This window comes from Struthio camelus, chromosome 1 (assembly GCF_040807025.1).
Source record: "Struthio camelus isolate bStrCam1 chromosome 1, bStrCam1.hap1, whole genome shotgun sequence".
Lineage (NCBI taxonomy): Eukaryota > Metazoa > Chordata > Aves > Struthioniformes > Struthionidae > Struthio > Struthio camelus.
The window spans coordinates 156702417-156723915 of record NC_090942.1 but is presented as its reverse complement, the minus strand read 5'-3'; the positions used below and the strand labels follow the sequence as shown (position 1 = coordinate 156723915).

Sequence of the window (21499 nt, the reverse complement as noted above, 5' to 3'; positions counted from 1 at the left end):
AAACCACAGACATAGTTGATTTCTTCAGACTATTTTTTTGTAGTTCAAAAGTCAACTTCATGGCTGGAAAATCTTGAATGTTTGCAAATCAGTTCAACCAGCTGTAATGTTCCCTTCCTGTCTCTATTCTTGCAATTTGTGAACTAAGTGCAACCATTCTGTTCACGTGCAAGGAAACACTCAGTTCTTGCACGATGTATTCAGTGTAAACAGTAATTTCTCCCAGTCATTCAGAAGCATTAGAAAATTCCCTCAGCTCTTTTTTCTTCTTTCTCAAAGTCTTTCCCTTTTGTTCAAAAGGGAAAAAAATTATACACATTTCTTATTTTAAACAAGAACAGAAAGAAACAGAAATGCCAGCATCAGTCTGGATGTTTTTGACAAGCACTTAGTTGACACTGTAGTATTGTGCTCAGCCTCCAACCATTTGCAAAAAAAAGATCTGTTCAATGGCAAAACTAGGCCAAGAGGGATTTTCAAAGCTTCCTCATAGAAAAAGTACAGTCTTCCATTTTGAGTATAGCTGTACATAGAGTTTGTAACCACAGTCAGGCCTGTGCAGTACTCATGAGAATTCATGATGAAACCATTCTTCTTCTACAATTAAATCCTAAGAAAGAACATCCTCAAATATATTTCATAGAAGTACAAAACAGCTGTGCCTAATGTCTGCTTCTGGTTTTGAAGTACTTCATACATGTGGTGAGATTCAGCTCACACATGGGACAACATTCAGTCTAAGGGCTCCTACTGTATACCCAGAGATCCAGGTAAGGGAACCTAGAGAGCTACTGAATCAAGCAGACGTAGATGTCGCGTACCTTAAGGTGGGCTGAATTGCCCCCCTAGACTATATTCACCAGCCTGGCTAGACCATCACTGATTGTAGGAGAACTTTGACAAAAACTTCAAATACGGACACAGAGAGGCATTTTGACATTTGTTTGCCATGTTGCAAAATCACGATGTGCAAAGCGTCCAAGGCATGCTGCTCAGAAGGTCCCCATACCTAGCAGAAACTTAACACCACCTTGCTGATTACTTCTGAGGAAAGCTCATGCTGTTTCCCGCCAACCCACTGGAAACTGCTACTTTAGGCTCAGTGCACAGGCTGTAGCACATACCCCCATCTTTGTTCTGCACTGGGATCGCTGCTTCCTTGGTGCCTCATATCATATTCCTGGAAGCAGAGGTGCCAAATCCCGGATACCTTCACCAGTCCTGCTCCCAGCATGATACTGACATAGGAAGACATTTACTCAACAGCCTCAGGTAGGAAGGGGGAAATAGGCTACAAGTTAACATCATTATGAACCACTGAATCAAGGCTAAAATCTGATTATAAAACAGACAGGTTTTATCTGTGTGCACTCCCTCAGTAAAAGCCAGGACCCTAGAAAATATTCAGCCTGTGAAAGCCCTTTTTATCACCTAAAACCTTAAAAAATGGGGAAGAATGCAAAGGGAAAACAAAAGCCAAGCTCCTATGTACAAACACCACTGTATAAATTTTTAGCATACCAGGCAATATTCTTCCAATAAGAGCATCTAACAACCAAAAGGACTCCTCTTCATTCTTTGTAATAAGAATCAGGTATCCAGCTATGAAATTCATGCCCTGAAACAGAAAGAGAAGTTTTAAGATGCATACAATTAGGAGTTATAAATTAAGTGTTCTGGCTTATTCCTTTTGATCAGCTCTCTGAAGTACTACCTGCCCAAGAATTTTGTAATACCAAAAGCAATCGGCTTCGAAAGACACTAAGGGCTAAATTACCACAGTTCTACAAAGAGGGTATATTAGGTGAAATCTAGTAATAAAGGCCACCAATTGAATAAGCTGTTAAACCTGCAGGATGACAGCTAACAAGAATTACTAACAAAGCTTATGGAGACCAAATTAAAAGAAAATACGACACAGTAGTCTGTAACTTATAACTTTTTTTTTTTTTTTTTTTTTTTTTACTTCCACAGCTCTGACCTGATATAACCGATGACCGGTTTGACCAGCACCAAAACACAGCTATCTTAGATGTGCACCACAAACATAACACACCTGCAGGTGGACAGTGCAGCTGCAGGAGAAGGCCTGATCCAAACACTTTTCAGCAAAAACTTACAGTCCCAGCAGATTTTGTGAGCTGTTGCTGCGTAGCTCATCAAATGGCTTTTCCATGAGTACCTGCAGTAGTCCACACGCTAGTCAATGACTCTGGCCGCTATAGCGCTTGCCTTTGAGCGTATGAAAAATGGAAGGGAAAAAGCCAGGAAAAAAAAAGAGAGAGCTATAGAAAACGTGAGAAGTAGTCAAGTCATACCTGGTCAAATCCCGACTGTCCAAACTACCTAACCTTTACTGAGGCTCTCTGACTACAGAAATGACATGCAGAACACAGAGGCTGCGAGCTGGTATTCCCTGTAAACCCAGTGCCTCGCTCTCAGAAAAGCACTTATTTCTCATATCCACCATAACATTGCTAAGTTATGGCCTTATTACTAATTTACATGCACAGTGTTTCACTTTCCTTGGGCTCCTCAGGCTGAGGGAATTTTTTTAAAGTATGTTTTTCTCCATCACAAACAAGATGCCAACTGTAATAACATAAACAGCAGATCAGCACGACAATACACAAAAGCTGCCGCTGAGGTACAAGCTCCCCCCAAAGTCTTCACTAGCTCACAGAAAGTCACCTTTAAAAATGTACAGGCTACGAAGGCTGATATTGGTTACGCTGCCTTCTTTGGTTTCATCCCTTTCTTTGGCCTTTTCCCTGCTGTCTCTCCCTCTGAGCTCTGCTTCCCGGGCACTGTCTACAGCCACAGGCAGCAATATTGTCTCCCTGTCTGCTGAAGTGCTGCCAATCATGGCTTGGGTAAGACGACCGCGACCAAAACTCCCTGCCCTTGGGAGCCGCTGGAAGCTGGAAGTTCCTCTCTAAACTGAAATCTTACTTCTTGCATTCAACAGATTTTACCCACCTGCCCCACCACAGCAAGTCCTGCAACACCCCCGGAAGGCTGGAATATTAGGACACTGCGTCTTCCCTGACGCTTTGTTTTCGAGCACTGAGTCACTTCAGCAGCTGCTACAGAAGTTGCTTGGATCTATCCTGCACGGCCTTAGTGGGTGCTTGGCCTGGCTAGGAAGGCAACTGTTTGTTTCTGTGCTGACAGTTGGCTTGGTAATGGCATCCATGGTGACAAGAGACTATTTGGCACTTAACACGGCAAGCACAAAAAGCTACTTCTTTTGATTAGAGATATTCACAGGACACTGAATTTCACTGGTTACCCCAGGGTAAGCAAACGGCACCACTGTCACAGCGTGACAATGCAAAGCCCAACACACTCCCAGCTGGGGGGCTTAAATGCCAGTAAGCACCACAAATGCACTAGCGTCATGAAAATGCTGCCTTGGAGAGTCTTTGGTTGGTAAAAGCTCTGCAGAACGCTACAGAAAGTCTATCTTTTCCCGTGAATTCTCTAGCGTTCATCGGATCTCTCCCGTTATGCAGCAGGCATCGCAGCCTCTATCTTGACAAAGTTTGCTGCTTCGCTGGCAGAATAGGCGACTGCCTGAAACGCTCCCTGATTTATGATGTGCCCTGGAAAGCAGGTGCTGGCCTTTCATTTATGTTCTAACTATTTAGCCACAAAAGATAACATTCATCCTGCGAGGGGACCAGAGGTGAAGAGAACTCGCACAGGGCTTTTCTAGCTTACTTCTTCCATCCTCGTTTGAGGTCTGTTCACATTGCCAAGTTAAAATGGAAGTATCAGCCTACTGAGTAAACAAATAACATGCCAAAACTTTTTACTAACAATTGGACATTTATTTCGGGTAGAAGCTAGCATGGTTTAGAAGCTGTGTATATGGTTGTGCGTCTAATTACCTACATACAAGGAATGACCCTTGCAAAAGAGTGTTCACAATTTGACCCGTTCCGTTACTCTCAAAAGATTAAATAGATTACATTTTAACAAACACATACTGAAAATAATAAAATTGAAGAAAATCAAGCATCTTTTACTTTCATATTTCAAAGAATCTCTGTTCTAAAATTGGTTGGTACGCACAAAAAGAATTTGCGTTGGCAACTTCAGTCTAAGTTTAAGTCCCCTCAAGTCTCCTACTATCCAGGCTTCAATAAACACAATTCATACTCTTTTAACTCTGGGAGAGATGTATTTAACTGCACTAACTTCCTTGACTGGCATGCAGAACGGTTAGCACATGTATCTTTGATGAGAAAAGGGAGGAGAGAAGGGAGGGCTTTATAAATGAACTGAAAACACACTTTGCTCAGGTCACTTCCTGCTTCTTCGTGGTCTATAAAAATGGCCTTTGCCTTTCCTGAGTGACTGTCATGAATCAACTAGTATCTTCTTTGTGTCCTCAGAGGAAACTTCACAGTATTTGGAAATGACAGCAGGAGCTTTTTTGAGCTGCCATCTAAGCAGCATCAGCTTGAATTTCAAATGATTTTTTCTTCCTACTTGACTGTCAAGACTCTGAGATGCCACCAAATAAATGCTACCAACATCCCCCCCTCTGCAAACTTTCCCCCCACCAAGCTAGCTAAAATCCTAGGTGATGTCACATGAGCGCTGGTTTTCCTGTACTTCAAAAAACGTTCCAGTGAAAACAAAGGAACTGAGATCTGATAATCCCTGGAACGTACCAAGGACTATTTTGGGAAAGATGGAGGGAGGAGGGCAAGAGGGAAAGACAAGCTCACCCTCTCGTCCTCCACACAGCAACCAACCTTGGTACATACATCCACAAAAAAACATTTATTTCGCAGCTAGTGAATGGAATCAAACACGATGAAGTAAGCTATATAAAGACCTTGGGGAAACTCATGAGGCCACCCAAACTTGCGTTAAGTGATTAACTTATTTCTGTTTTTAAAACGTCATTAGAGGAGAAAAAGTTTACGGATCTGCCTCTGTCCTCCTACACCAGCTTCACCACCTAAAACCGTACACTCAAGTGGACAAAAACAATTACCATTGGTGAAAGGCAGCATTGTTTAAAAAACAATGATTACATACCTGACAGTATCCTACTGCTTTATTATGATGCCCATATGCCACCAATACGTTGTAGAGTGCATGCTGCAAACAGGGATCAGCAGTTTTGCGGAATTTTACATTATCTGGAAACGTTCTATTCATGTCTAGAGGAAAGGAAAAAAAGAAGACGACCAAAATTAAGAGCCATTGCCTCCTTCACCTTCCAAACAAGTCTTTACCACTTTCCTGAAGTACAGCTGGAACTTCCCTAGAGCGCAATAAACTGTGGTTTTGAGGGATAAATTTTAAGAAGAAACAGCTTGACCTCTTCTATTGGCTAAAAGGCCATCTACATTCAAGGATAATCTATTCCTAGAAAGACTAATCCTATTAGGATACAGAAATCAATTTTAAGCAGGACTAAAGAAACTCCCGCAGACTGGACTTTCTCAAGGTCCATTTGTGAAAGGTTAAATAACAGCAAACCAGCCATTTAAATTGATCGAAACAACACATACCAAATTTATCTAGCCAAGTGGCAAGGCAGAAGCTGCAGCTCGGGGAAAGCATATTCTCTTGACAGATCAGGTGAGCTTTCCACTGACTTATCCTTTAGTGAACTCCTACAAGAACAGTCCTAAACAATTTAAAAGAAGTCCCGTTCCTGCAACTAATCACACCCACTTGAAACCACAGTATTTTTTTAAAGATTTTTTTTCCAGGATGTGACTGTGAGACAACCTGCTTCTTCATTTGTACAAGATCACAGAGAAGGAGATTTATTTTTGAAGTCCATGTAGCAATACACATCCCATATGCTTCACGCTCAATCCTAAACCGAGCAAGACTATACAGTTACCGATGCTCCAAAGCAGCCATTTCTTCCAGACCAAACGTGAAAGAAGTAGGACTGGCCTCTCCGGACTTCAAGGTCTACAAGTCCGACATGCAAGTTTGAGCTCGTCACCCAAAACCTCATTTGGTTGTTGCAAAGAAACAGGAAGAGTTAAATTGACCTGTGCCACTCCATAAAGAAGAAAACCAAGGTGACTAGTCCTGACTTGCACGTCTAATTTGTGGAAGTCTAGGGCAGGGGAGAAAAATCCCGTTCAAAAGCAACTGTACTCTGAGGAATTTCAAAACCCAAGACCTATTAATAAAATAAGAACAGTTATTTTCGTTCTATCTAACAACACAAAAAGTTTGAGTTAAAGTAAAAAATTCAGTAACAGCACTACTATATAGATGTTTATGTCCTGAGAGATATCTGTTCTTATCAGCGTTTTCTGTGTAAAGGAAGAAGTCCGTTACAGCTTTGACACAAAGTGGAGCTGTAAGCAACTAAGAAAGCCCCCCAAAATCATGAGGCATTACACAGTCATGGTACTAATCGGCATTTCTTCCTTTTTAAGTCAATACATCACTTACAGAAATGGGAGGGCAGGAAAATGTTTCAATTCACCTCTCATGTGACTTAAAAGAAAAACACAAGGAAGAAGATTTTAAAAGTTTTTAAAAGGACTTGAGCACCAGCCAGACAGTTACAGGCTAAAGATGTTTGTTTTGTTTCCTCTTGGTAGGAAGAGCAGCATAGTATTTGCATAATCAGGATAATGCGTTGTTCAATAAAGTACATGCTGGATTTACAGGAAAGATTAATGCTGACATTTCAGTTACGGCTATGCAGAGTAAGGGGTGGGTGGGGGTAGGGAGTAGGAAAAGTCCATCGCGTATAGAGCAGAGGCCGATCAAACTGAACTCATCTTTAACTTCATAACCTGAGGAAGCACTGCAGTTAAGAGTATCAGCGTGGGTTGGCTTTCTGATTACAGAGCATGTTTTTCTGTGAAAGTTGGCAGAAGTCTGTCTCAATTTTATGAAGGATTTTGAATTTTTCTTCACATTTAGTAAACAGTATTTTGGCCCTGGAGAGGGGGCTTTAATAAAAGGTTAACGGCGTGGTCTCACGAGACTGCTTGGGCAAGGTTAGTATCTTGAGTGCACCAAGAGTGGGAGATCTCCCTTCCTCTCCATCCTACCACTTCTGCGCCGCCCACTCGCACAATCCCCTGCTCCCGCCAGCTCTGATGCTCCTCTGATCACAAGACAAGCAGAGTTACCGCGCGAGGACGGCACACACACAGAATGATATGTTTTACCACTGCTATTAGACAACCGCCAGAAATGGCTTGAGGCAAACAGTAGGAGGAGGCGAGAGGAGTCGTCCACCTGGCTGGAGCATTTACTTCCACCTCTTACAGCAGAGACGTACGAACACCTCCTTCTCCCCGCTCCGTGCGGCCCACCCGCCTATCTACCCTATGGACCTACTATCCAGTAGCCTACTTCATTTCTGAGAGACATCCAAGGTAGCACAGGCTGAAAATTTAAAAAAAATCTGAATAAGTTGTGCAGGGAAATGAAAATAAGAAAATAGGATGGTACCTTATGCCACTAGATAAACCCCAAAACGCTGCATCTTGTGGTTGTGCGCAGATCTGTTCACTTTAACCAAACAATGTACAGGCACATGGGATCAAGAAGGAGGAAGGCCACAAAAGAAAAAGGCTAGTTACTTTGTCGCTGTAAGTTCAGATTAAATCCCAAGAGTGTTTTTTCTACATGACCCTTCAGTACTGTGAGATGGCAGTGTAATGCTTCTGTGAAATAAAGAAAACACAGTGACAGCTCTCCGATCCCTTTCCTCTTGACTTCTCTCTGCACAGCACGGTAGAGAAGACTTGTTTCTTTTCCTTCACAGGACTGCAACATTTTTACCTCTTATTCAGTAATAAAAATTTGGGCAGAAATCCACATTATCCTCAGTGCAAGAAAAAGATATCTTTGCTACCTGGAGTCAGAATTGCAGATGTTTTTTCTGGAGCAAAGACATTTAAATGTGCAGTCTGGAAAATTAGTGTTTTCATATCAGCCTTGTGCTTTTCAAATATAGGGTACTTCAGCAGCCAGGCATGCCCATAACTCAAGTCGTCTTTATCTTGCTATTCCAGCCTTTCCGTACTTATCTTCATAACCAGGTGCCTCCCTGCTCCCAGACACAATGCCCTGTAAATTACCCAAGTAGCTTTATAATTAGCATGCAGTGCTCTGCTTTTGGTTGTTTATCTATTTACTGCTACATCTGTAACTTACTTTTGCTATGAAAAGCCTCCAGGCATGCAGAATGATTTTTTACTCAGTAAAGAGCAGAATCTGCTTTAAAATAAACAAAAAAAAAAAAACCCTGCCAACTCAGCTGCCAACTACAAACATTCAAAAACTCGAGTGCAGGCCTCCAGAATAATGAGATTAGGTTATCAAAAACAAGCTGTGAAAATAATATACTTAAAGGGTTTTTTTTTAATTTGTCTAATGACCGGATGCTTAGGACTCATTCTCAAGCTCTTCCCTGCAACAGCTACAACTAAAAAGTTATTTTTTAAGGTAAAGTCAAGATGGCCATCAACTAAGACTACAGAAACTGAAGCTGAAAAAAAAAAAAAAAAAAGAAACACCCTAAGAAACAGCAGTTGAATGTCAGTTTTGATAAAGGGGCCAGTTCAATAGCTTGTAACAATCAAGCAAGGAAAGAGTGTTAGGAACTCTTGTGAGAAGAGATGGGAACAATTCTGCCACTGTATAAATTTGAGAAGCATCCTGTGTCTTAACTACTCCATAAATTCTGGTCCCCCTCATCTCCCAAAGGTGTTATCAGAACCGGACAGATACAGAGAACGGCACCAAGGAAGATCACAGGTATGAAACAGCTATCAGACACACAAAGACAAGGTGGACTACAGCTCCTTGTTTGGAAGGAGATGCTTATGAGCGAGACAGGACAAAGGTCTGCAAAATCATGAGTGGTGCGGAAAAGGTGAAAAAGGAGCAAGAGGAGCAACCGTTTTTTTTTTTTTTTTTTTTTTTGGTGAGCTTTTTCCCATCCGGTGCTATAAAATACAAACGTGCTGCGTTTTACTCAGGAATTCCCCAAGTCACAGATAACTGGAGACTAGGAAAATATTCTGAGGAAGTATCAATATACACTTTCCTCCTTCAGTTCTTCCTTTGGCTAATCTGGCAGAGAGAAGACTCGGCAAGGTGACTGCTTGGATACGACCTGACGGAGCTTTTCTTACACAGAGCCAAAAGAGCTGACACTGCTCTTCCCCTTGCTCTCTCATGGTTAAACGGCCTAAATTCATGCTAACATTCCCAACCTTCAGTAACAGTTTAACCCCTTCAGAGAAATTTATGCTTTGATAGAATAATATAATACAATATATATAATAACACATATAATATATATTATATTATTACAATTATATAATATAATAATAATATATTTGATACAATGCTTTGATAATAAAATTCTCACCATCCCCCAGTGAAGTGTCCACGGCTATTGTTTGAATTACTTTTCTGAACTGCTACTACTATCCAGTCTGCACAGCTAGATCCTTCTGCCAGCAATCCATGAGATACAGTACAGGCTCAGGGGACTGACTCATAAATATCAGATCCCAAATTTCTCGGCATGTACAACTCTTCATGCAATGCAAAAGTCGAAATGTGGATGTTAGCTGTATGCATATGTGACATGTATGTGACAGGATGTGCATACACAGGCATACTTATTTCGAAGTTCAATGCCTAGTCTAAGGGGGACACACGCAAGGAAGCTCTAACGCCCAGCTGTTTGTAACCAGCACGTAGCCTTTGCGTTAGGAGGAGAGCACGTTTTATTTTGCCAACGTCACTTCTAAAGTGTTACTATAATAGGACATGAACCACAAAGCCCACTAGGAATGTATTCCCTTCTAAACATGTATTTAAAGAAACTTCGCTATGAAAGTTTCCATCAAAATTTAGAGACCCACATTCTTTAAGCATTTTGTTCAGAGTAATAAGTGCTCTCCTTCCTCCATCTCTTTTTTTTTTTTTAAAGAAAGAGTATATTGAAACATCAAGTGCAGTATAAAACACAAAGACCATCAATTAAGAATCAGCAAGTTACAGAGCAAAAACATTTCTTTAACTGATACTTTTTTTGCTACTACTAATCAGATTTAAAAAAAAGACAAGACCATTTCTCTGCACAGTTTACCTGCCCTTTTTAACTGCTACCCCCTTAAACACATTCCCATATTGAAAACAAGTTTCAAATGTAAAAAAAAAAATTGTTTGGAACTTCTGGGCATGTAAAAGAAAGAGGAAACACTCGCTCTTATGCATGTTTTATACTGAATTTGAAAGTATGCCTTTGGTTGACCCTGTCCTGCTGCCCCTTCTCTGGGAAAAATAAAGTGTGGTTGCCATTTTCTTGTTTTGAACTGCAGTGCTTTACTGGACCATTACTTTACAGCTAGACTAAATACAACACAGGTGCCTGAAAATTTTGAAAACTGCAGATATACAAACTGAACGGCAGCAAGACTCCACATCTTAATTTATTTCACTGTTAATATCAAGCACAGTGATGGGAAAACAACACAGGCAGAAATGGACTGAACGTCAAAGTTAAACAACAATTTAAACTGAAATTGTACTTAGCTAAAGCCCATAAGTTTCCACAGCCAACAGAAGCATTAAGTTTTATTATACATAAAATTTGCGTTCACTTTAAGCATTTGTTCTCTCATTCCATCCCTTACATGTTCGTGCTGTTTCTTCTTTTCTGAAGGGAAACCTCCTAACACTCTGAAGTCTTAGGCCCTCTTTGTATTTTAGATTCTTCCTGCAAAAAAGACTGCCAACCTATTTCTCTTTCATCCCCTCCCTCACTTGTTCCTTGTTAGTTTTCTCTTCTGCAGTTTTCCCATCCATGCAGTAGCTCTTCCAAAATTTCATTCCCTCCATAATTCACATCATCTTCCATTATTTTTCCTTCCCTGCGGAATTATTTTATTTTATGGTATGACCTGTGTGGAAATCCACCTGCTGTCCTGACAGCATCCTTGACATTACTGTCTAGAACTGGAGAGGAAATTGTTTGTAACACCCTCTTGCAGTAACTGTACTCTGGCAGAGTACAGTCTGCTCCTTCTCTAGGCTGTTAGCAAGGCTGGCTTTGGAAATTCATTTTAGCAGCTCCCTCTGTATTCATAAAATCAGAGCTCCGCTGTTCCTGTCTCAGAGCATGAGCCTGAAAATCTCTGGCTAGTCTTCCTATTTGCAGGAACAAGGAAGTTTATGTTCCAAAATACCTCACTGAGGCGTGCAATCCCCAAAGCCCACATTGCTGCTGCTGCTGTTTGGTTTGAGGAAAAAAAAATAAAACTGGCCTAAAAAAAAAAAAAATCAGAGTTCAGATGAATATACAACTCCAACTAAAATGAGTCGAGCCCTAACTTCAAGCACCTAGCTTTTTCAAGAGGAGAAAAGACGACAACAACTGCACCTGCCTTCTTAATGAAACAACCACAGCATTGTGCCGGCCACAAGCATGGTCACAGCTCTGACTCTCAAACTGGGCAGCTGAGCCAGTACCAGCTTCTCTACAAAAGCTCTGCTTCAGCAAGTTGGAAAGTTTCAGGACAAATATAGGTTATACCAAATTTGTACTTGCTTGCCCCCCACCACTGCCTCTTTTAAATTAAAACACCCAGCAGGCCAAGGTCTGGTTGCCCTAGTAGGTGTCACCAATACGGGCCACTAGCCACTGTTAAGACAGAGAGCAAGAAACTGGACAAGTGAAGGAGAGCTGTTTTGTCTCCTATGCTTCCCCTCTTCCAGGGATTTACATTTAGTAGTTAGGACTTCATGAGTCAGAGGTTACATCCATATCACTGTCATAGTCCTGAGTAGATTTTGCCACCCTTCGATTCGTCAAATTCCTTTTTGAACAGGTTTATACTTCTGGCCTCTGCAGCATCCTCCAGCAACAAGTGCCACAGTTCAGTGATGCTTTGTTTTAAATCTGCAGCGTGGCAAATTTCATTCAGTGTCCTTGGTTCTTATGTTACAAGAAACTACTAACACTTACTCCCCATTCACCCTCTTTTATATTTATAATTTATATACCTCTTTTAGCAGCTTTTCCTCAGCAGTCTCCTTCCCAAGCTGAAATCCTAGTATAATTCACCTGCCTTGTATGGACTCTGTTCCACATCTTCAACCGTCCCTGTTGCTCTTCCAGTGCCCTTTTGGGGTGGAGCTAAGGAGAACCAGAACTGAAGGCAGGTCTCAAGGTACAGTGGTAACTCGCTACTCACTTAGCGGGGGGGGGTGATATAATAGCATTTTCTGGCTTGTTCTCGATTGCTTTCCAAATCATTTCTAACCTTCCTTAATGTTTTTTGACCACATGATGAACCTGGAAAGAACTGTGCTGTTAAAGAGCTTATGGCTAATCTAATTTACATGTTAATTCAGCATTTAAATCGCTACTGCAGCGGCATAAGTTTTCCATGACATAACTTGATCTCTAACATTCAAGGACACGTGACAGTAAATAAACAGGTAAATCATTATCGGGACCATAACCTGTTTGGATTGCTTCAACCAGCTTGTCATTTTTCTCTCCCTCAAGCAGTCTGTGGTAGTACCCAGGGTTTTGTTCCATGTTGGCTTGAGCCCCGCTCACAATCATCCAGATCAATGCACGGTGTTCATTGGGAATGCCTTTCCTGATATATCTCTTCACTGCAAAACAATAAGAAGTTTTTCTTTTAAAATGCATTTCCAGCTGTATTTTTCTTTTGGAACAGAGCAACACAAAGTTGAGAAAACATAGGAAAACTACCGACTATAGATTATTTATGCTTTCCCTCCCCTATCCTGCAGTTTAGGATAAGCATTTCTTTCTCAGTAGCACGGTATACTTTAGATTCCTAAGTTCTTGCTACCCAGAACCCCCCATACCAATTTCCAGACCTAGGCCTGCCTCCCTCCTCTGCTCCTACATTAGGATTTTGATTCCCTCTGCCTTCTTCCCAGTGCCTTTCTGGATGGAGATAACAACAAAAGGTTTCTCACTGATCTTTGTCCTTTTTCATTCAGGCAAGATTTGATTTTTTTTTTTTTATTCCCCTACATTTCTAATGACCTCTAACACGATACCACTTTCTGTTTGTTCGGTTATGCGCACTAGCATGAACAGCTACGTTGACATAACTCGAGGATTTCAGTTCAGCACCTAACCAGTGAAATTACAGTACAAACAAAAATATGAAACACCTTTTTAGCCCTTCATCACTTGTGGCTACTGTCTAAATGAGCCTCCTGAAGAACTGAAGATATGACAGAGCAGATGATTTTTCCTAGAATAACTGGAGAAGTCTTTTCAAATCTAAAGTAGCTCTTATCTCATGCATCCTACTCATCATCAAGTTATTTTTTTTTTTATTAGTAGATGCTTCAGTGTAAATAACTAGGATGCAAGACTGCAGGAAGAAGCATCAGGCTAATGACAGCCAAAGCAACTTCCTCCTGGGAAAGGAATGAAAAATATTCATGAGGAGTTGCTGCTGCTCACTGGTGAATATTCCTACATCAGTGTTACCCTTTCTGACTCAAAAAGATAGCAAAAAGTGTGGAGGTCTTCCAGGCAGGAGAAGAAACTGACAAAGAAATCAGGCATTTCTTACTAAATAAATGAGATTGTATTAATTAATGTAGCAACTCCTCTCTCCTGAATTCCACAGGATTCAAGTAAGAGTGGAAGAAAATTTTGAGCACAAAAAGTCATTACCCAATCTAGTTTTATCCAGTCAAAGATCTGTAACTCAAGATAAGTTATGCCTAAATTAAAGGCAGTTGGCCTTAAAAACAGCAGAGTGAAACAAGGGTTTACAACTACTCAGCCAGCCATCTTCCAGGTTCATCCCACCTAATTTTAGCTGCCTATGCCTTAAGTACCAAAATCACCTTCTCCCGTCAACAAGGGGATCCACGCACCTCTAAAGGGCGTTTCACCCACCTCTCATTTCACTCACCTTGTCTCTCAAAGTAAATGCTCCTACCTTTCAGTCGCAATATACATCTGGCCTTCAGTGTAGTTTTTATCTAGCATTTTCATGAGGATTTATGCTCTGGGCAACAGTCTAGTCTACAGTTCCACCTGCCAAGTAACTTTAACTACACCTTTCTTTTAGACAGTAACAGTACACCAGTGCGCATGGGCTTAAACAGCCCCCACTTCATCTTCTTAAAACATTTTGAATTCTAATGCTCAAGAAATCCTACAGATGGACCTCGCAAATGCATGAAAACATCTGAGGAACCCCCCCTCCTGTGTACATCAAGGTGAAGGGTTGTTTGCATGAGCCTGTGAATGCCCCTAGAAACATACTTACTGGATGAATTACAGGATTATCATATTCAAACATATAATTCTGATGTTCTGCTTTTCTGGAACAATTATCAATTCTGAAAGCACGGCCAGCATCCACAATACCCATTAAATTCAGGGAAGCATGGAGAGGCCTTTGCCCGAGGGGGAGCAGCCCGGCAGCACAGCTTGCACTCACTGCTCCTCAGTGCCCCTGCTCACACGATAACGCGTGGCCCAAAGCTTACATCGCTCCAGGTGACCACCAAGCCCCAGCTCCCCAAGCTCTTCCACTCCCTGAGCGATGAAAATCCACCAGATGTTAGAACTAGCCCTCAGTGGCTTTACAGGGAGCTTTTCTTCCTCCCGTCATTATCATACCTGCCAAGTTCTGCAAACAAGCTTACAGAAGCAGCAATGTAGTTTTAAAAATAAGGAAACTCCCAATTAAAATATATATGCGCTCTTTTTCTATAACCCCAGCGCCACTTTACCCTCAACAAAGAAAAATAGCCAGAGCAACGTTCCACAGAACAGACTAGTCTCCCACTGTAATACTTGAGCAGCTTTCACAGATGAAGCTGGATCATGCATGCGACTCCAAGCACGCATCTTGACTCCAACTGTAAACCAAAGGCTTAATTTCAAGAATAGCACCACTTGACTGAATACTACCAAGTGCTGAGGATCTGCACTCAGAATCACTCCCAGGACTACCACGAAGCACACAGCACAAGACTAAGCTCAAAACCTGTGTAATAAACATGTCTTTATTTGACATTTCTGGCTCCCTTCATTAATAAAACATGAACCAACATCAGTTGTTTTAGCAAACAAAAGTAGTTTTAATAATTCAATTACATCTGACACTACATGACAATTTCTGCAGGTTTATTAATATATTCTTCTTCCCTGTTACATGGAAAAGGAAGAGGCAAGTGACTAAATACTGATACGACAGGGAAGTAGTCTACAAGTGCTGACAAATACCCAAAGTAAATTGAAGGGAAAAATACACAGAAAGTAGCATTCTTCCAATACTGGGCATTGCATATAGTAACAGAAGAGTTGAAAATAATTAAGTCACTTTAAAGCTGCCTGTCCTTCTTTAACGGTAGAATTTGAGAATTCTTGAGGTTTCTGCCTCAAGATGCCTCAGATGTATTTACCACTTTTTCTAGAAACATTGTTTCATTTTTCACCACAGACTTACTAATGGAATACACCATACATAGGAACGCACCATGTAAAAACCAAAATTATCTTGTCTGAAGTATCAGAAGAGCACAATTATGAAAAATGTCTGCACATATCAGTTAATTTAAATGTTGAGGAAACTAACTTAGACCCTAGAGAAATAAATGCAGCAGAGCTGGAAACAGCATACCAACAAGAAATTGGAAGTTTTACTTTTACGAACACATCACAGAAGAAACAAAGCAGACCTTCTGTGCAGTAAATGTTCAAGTTACAGTCAAACACGAAATGGCAAACAGGGCACACTGATTTTCTAAGATGAAGCTCCTTTCTTCCTCCATCCCTGTGCTGAAACAGAAGTGCTCTAGTTACAATCATTTTCTAGTGCCACTACTTTCAACTTTTACTGTATTTTATCAGATTCAAAGACGAGAAAGTACTGTCTGCTACGGGTCAGAACTGACCAATCCACTTACCGCCAAATTCTCTTACACAGCACACTTCTCGTCAGAATTCAGCTACTCTGGGTAACTACGGCAGACAGTTTGCTGCCCACCTGCAAAGAGGCCAGAGCAGAAAGCCGTCTTGTGGTCCCATACAGAAAGCAGCTCAACAGATGAAAGCAAAAATTAGGGGAGCTCAGCAGCGGAGGAAAGAAGAGGCAAGTGACCAAATACTGACTGCAAATTTGCACACGCAAAGGAGGCAACAAAGATAACAAGCAAGGGTAGAGAGGGAAGCAAAATGCCACAAAATGACAAAGAGTCTGGAGAAGGAGCGAAAAGACATGTCAACCAAAATTCCTGTGACCCGCCCTCCCGGAAGGCTGTGATCCGGAACAACAGGATATATGGCTTAATTACTGTTGTTAAAGAGCAGTCTAATTATTTTTCTTTATAGTAGAACAGAACTATAGACACACGTACCACACTGGACGTGAGGCAAAACACAGCATGTGAATGTGAACACGCCGCATTTCCAGACTGGAAAATTAGCACAACTCATCATCACCTCTTCCTGTTCACCCAACAGGAATTATGAGCTCCGCCATGCGTACAAAGGGGTGTGGAGCTGCTGAGATATGACGTGCACAATGCCTCTGATGGATCGTCACAGCAGGACGCATCTGGGAAGGGCCCCTACAGAACTCAAAATAAGGATACGGGTTGCAGAAATAGCTAGGGTGCCTGTGGGGAAAAAGCAGCAAACCAAATATCCTTCTCGGGTCCAACTTATGGTCAACTTGCAACGCAGTGGAAGTTATAAGAAATAGCCGTTTAAGCTCCTGAGCAAAGCTTCAGAGCAATGAAGTCAAGTCCTGGAACAGGGGGAATTCAGTGAATAACCCAGTAGACTTTCTGCTCTGTGACTTCCTGTGAGGAAATTGCAGCAGGATCACCTTTTACAGGGTAAAACATGCACCCAAGCAACTACTTAAATGATTCTATGCGAGTATGCCACTGGCTTTCAATCTTAATACTGATATCATAGGGTAAGCGTTTAAATCAATAATTGTACAGCTTAAGCTGCTGCTTTCCTCCTCTGAAGAATCAATCAATGAGGGAGGCTTATTGTAACAACTTTAATTTTACATTTAGACTAAAGCTCCTGAACTCTACTGTATTCCAGTCATTCTCCTTGTAATTACATGTTTTATATTACAAATATACATGAAAACGCATGGTCTACAAATCCGAGTATCTTCAGCAAAAGGTAATAATGTGAAAGATGATGCAGCTACAGTCATGATTTGTTGCCTGAGTAGAACTCACTGGTTCTACTGTATCCTGTGTTTCACAAACAGCAGCAGATTTCTCGGGGGGTGGGGGGGGGGAAATCATAACCTGTTAGGGAAGATTAACACCGTAGTAATGGTTATTGCCATTACATGGCTAATGGGCAGCATGACCTTTCATTGATGGACAACTTGAGAGACTGAACTGAAGTTTCAACTCTGAAATGAGGCCAAAGGCGTTTGTGCTGTTTGTACCACAGTAGCGTTCTGTGTCTAATGCTGGAACAGGCTATGCAAAAGAACTGGGACCAAATCAGAAATTGCTAAGGGTTGCAACTGTCAGTTTGCACGTTTTAACAAAAGGAGGAGATGAATTAAAACCTGGGATTATTTTTTCCACAACCAGACTATTAAATTCCCCAGAATCTCAAAGCCCTCACTAACTTAAAATTACTACACAGTTATCACCACAATAAAATTTAACACCTAGAACAAAAGCTTCTTTGCATTTGGAAGAAAAAGAAGAGAGTAAAAGTAGTTACTTCCCAGTTAGCAGAGTAGATGTAGCAGCTATAGCCCAAACCTACATTTTCCGGTGCTCTTCAGCCTCAAAACCAATCTCTTTATACTAAATACACTGTTCCACTTAAAAACGTCCAAGTATTTATCATTCCATTCTTAGTGCCAGGAAAACTAACATCCAGAATTAGCACCCAAAGTCTACACCTGAAGCACAACTCTGAATATTCAGCTACATTACAGACAGAGTCTGATGAGCTTGTGCTTAGTTTTACTAACTTTTTCTTTAACAGCCTCACGGCTCTAAAAGGCTCCCAAGAGAAAGCACTAAGGGCAAAGGATAAAAATTTAGATTCTTACACAGAAAAATAATCAATGGGGGGGGCGGGGAGGAGAAACCGTTCAGTCTCACAGGATTCCCTGTCACCTTCTAACTCCCTCCATTTATTCCTCCCTGTCTCTTTTACAAGCTAAAATATTACTAGCAGATTTCCTGCTGTTTGAACTGGGCATTAACAGTTCCATCAGCTGTTTGTTCTCCAGTGTTGCACTAGTTCCTTCATTGATTTTACTGTCAAGGCAGTTCACGTTACTTCTTCACACATATCTTTTTAGCTGTGAAACGAATAGCATTTTACAAAAGGAGTATGAGGAGTCAGTAACAGATCTGTTAGTAGAGTCCTAACGTCCTCATCTCTGGGGTCCCAGACAGCGTCTTCTACATCATTACATGACTTTTAAGGAAAGCACAGTGTAGAATAAAATAGAGCAAACCACCACCGACTGGCACCTTGAAAGTATAACGTATCCCTTTTATGGATGTAATAAGGTATTACAACGTATGCCAAACAGGATTACTTCTTTGTAACCTTTAAATCAAATTAACGATCCCCAAAACAATGGCATATTTGTTTATGTATTGTTACTGTTTACATCACTGGTTTTCATTTGAAGAGGAAAAGACAACTAATATTTAACATTCACAAAGGCAAACCGATTTAAATACGATTGATATTCGTTCCAAGATAACGCATTATTACCTATAAATAAACATACAACTCACCTTTTAAACTTTTCTGTATTCCATTATTCCCCTTCAAGAGCTTGGACCATTTTATTGCTCTTCTAGTGAGCACCACTAGATATCTGGAAAAGAACGCTTCGTAGGACGCATAATCAAAGTCTTCCGGCCTTTCAAACCCATACGGATCAACCCTGCAATATATATACAAAAAAACCTTATACTACTGTTTCTACACACCTACAGCTGAAAAAAATACTGAAGGACGCTTTAAATAGCTTCCAGTTGCTATTTCTAAAAGCAGTTCAAAACTCCCTCCTCCTGACAAAAACCCACTTCATGCAAACCGTTACGCTCCAAGCAGCCTATCAACACTGTTTAAGTAACTGAATTTAAACTTACACAGTTCCGTCAGTTTTACCAATTCCACTACTTTTAGAAGCAAGGAGTTTTTAGAGCAAAGGATCTACCACGCAGAAAATTGGCCTACGTTACGACTACACAGGAGAGGGATAACAAAAAATACGAGAATTCACATTGTAAAAGGCATAGCACTATAGTTCATCTACGGACTGTATTCTTTTCCACACAGTCCAGCATAAAAAAATGACAGCAAAAGAACAAGTAGTAATGAGTCAGAAAGATTAGTTTTAAGAGTTGCTCTTTTTGAAATTGTCTTCCTGAAAGTATACAGTTTGGAAGACAAAACAAAACAAAACCTTTGTGTCTACCCACTTTCTGCGTATGTAGTATTGAAAACACCTATTTTCTTTAACAACATCTCTTCATTACACCTCGTTGTCCTGGACAACGAGGAAGCAACGGCGTTTCAGAGCGGCAAGTCCGATTCTGTTTTCGCTCGGTAAGTCACCCGGTAAATCAGATTTACGGCAGCTTCTCGGCAAGCTTTACACCCGCCGCTTCGGCCGTGAGCGCAGAGCACTTGGGGCTCTTGCAGAAATTAAACCAGGCGGAGGGGCCTGCCCAGGCAGAAGAGCCTGCAAGAGACAGCAAGGCTTAACTCCGAAGCACCCCGCGGCCATCTCATCCACGGAGGTGGAATTTGCCCCATGGAGCGGCCCTGGCGCAGCCCTGGGCCAAGCCCGGCTCCCGGCATCATCGCTGGCAGCGAAGCGTGAATCAGAAGAGGGGACGTATTAACGCGCAGAGCTTAAACGCTACACGATCAGCAGCGCGCACAGTCACCGCTGTGCCTATAGACCGCCGCAGTACGACACACAAACGTTAAGAACAGCGCAACCGTTCACAGCCGCGTCCGTGAAGACGCCCAGCACGAGAACGATCCCGGAAATCATAAACACGAGACACGTTTTCGTTCAAGCCTTACGACTGCCGCTGGTCAGGCACTAAAAACCACGTTCACTTCACGCTCGACTCCGCTCCTGGGGCAAAAGGAGGGAAACAAAAAGAGTCCGCGAGTACGACTTCGAGGAAGTCACCTTGTGCAGCCTGTCTGCAGGCGCACAGGGTTACGCGGTCAGCCGTGGGCCCCCTGACTCCCACGGCCGCCTTTATTCAGTGGCTCCACGTTCACCCTTCGCAAAGGCTTCTCCTCGTCTCTATAACTCTTCATGTTTCTCGGCACCAAAAAAAAAAAAAAAAAAAAACTACCGGAGGAAAACACGATTTTAAATGCCTAGCCTAAAAAAAAAAATTAATAATAATAATAATAAAAGCCCTGCAAGGAGCTGCGTGAACTGTACTGCTCCAGCCTCACTCCTTCCCTCCCTCAATCACACCAACAGCTCCACAGACTCACAAGAAAATTACCAAACCCGCGTTTTTAACCGCTCCCCCCCCCCCGCCCCGGATCACCCCCAGGGAGCCCAGGTGGGCACGGCGCGAAGCGGCACAAACCCGCCCCCGCCCCCGGCCCGGCGCCAACGGACCGGCGCGGGGCGCCGCCGCACCCGCCTCCAGCCGGCGCGGGCAGGTAACGGCGGCGCCGCCCGCAGCCCTACCTGTACGCCCAGTCCCGCGTGTCCCGCCCGTCCTCTCGCCTCGCCATGGGCCGGCCGCGCTCGGCCTCCCTGCGGTGCCGCCGCCTCGGGTCGGCGCGGAGAGGGAGGCGGTGGCGGGGCCGGCGCGGGGGAGCGGCCGGCGGGCTCCGCTCAGGCCCAGCAGCGCCGCCCCCGCGGCCCCGGCTCCACGCGCGGAGCGACGCCGAAGTTCAGCGCTCCGGCCCGCGCACCCACCCACGGCGGCGGCGGCCGCCCGGACCCGCCTCCCATGCCCAGGGGCCGGGCGGGGCGGGGCAGGGCAGGGCCGGGCCGGGCGGGGCGGGCAACGCCGCGCAGCCCCGCCGCTTACCCAGCCCCGCACCGGCCCCCGCCGTGGCGCCGCCCAACCTGCTCCTCCTTCCTTCCTCCGCCCGCCCGCGGGGCGGCGGGGCCCTCCGCCATTTCGGGGGTCGCGCGTCCGGCGGGGTCGCCTGGCCCTGCCCGAGGGGCGCGGGCCGGGCGATGGGGGCTCGGTGTCTGCTGCGTTTTCCCCCGTGCCACAGGGGCGTGAAAACTTCCGCCGGCTGCGTGTGGGCACGGCCAGCTCCCGGCTCTCCCGCCGCTTTGCCAGGAAGCAAGGGGGCGGCTGGTAACGCAAGGAAAATAACTGCGTGTTAGCCGGGCGGCAAGTGGAAACCGCCTCTGGCTGTGTAGTTTTATGGCGCTGGGAGCGTTGGGCAAGTTCTTACTCTTTACCTGGTGTTTTTGGTTCTTTCTGGAGC

The 21499-nt window shown here is 43.1% G+C and overlaps 1 protein-coding gene across 4 annotated transcripts in view; it reads right to left on the bottom strand.

Moving 5' to 3' along the window:
* Nucleotides 1–21296, bottom strand: part of GRTP1 (growth hormone regulated TBC protein 1) — a 39940-nt gene extending 18644 nt beyond the window's left edge. For 2 of the 4 annotated variants that reach the window (XM_068926503.1, XM_068926494.1), the window contains exons 1-5: nt 20739–20977; nt 18799–18950; nt 12499–12657; nt 5056–5180; nt 1522–1618 (exon numbers count right to left, since the gene is read on the bottom strand). In XM_068926503.1, the coding sequence (XP_068782604.1) occupies nt 1522–1618; nt 5056–5180; nt 12499–12657; nt 18799–18950; nt 20739–20785 (580 nt within the window). In that variant the 5' untranslated portion in view covers nt 20786–20977. Of the gene's footprint in view, nt 1–1521; nt 1619–5055; nt 5181–12498; nt 12658–18798; nt 18951–20738; nt 20978–21125 lie in introns of those variants that run through there. The other 2 variants (XM_068926513.1, XM_068926498.1) reach the window with 2 other exon arrangements.
* Between the last annotated feature and the right edge of the window lie 203 nt (nt 21297–21499).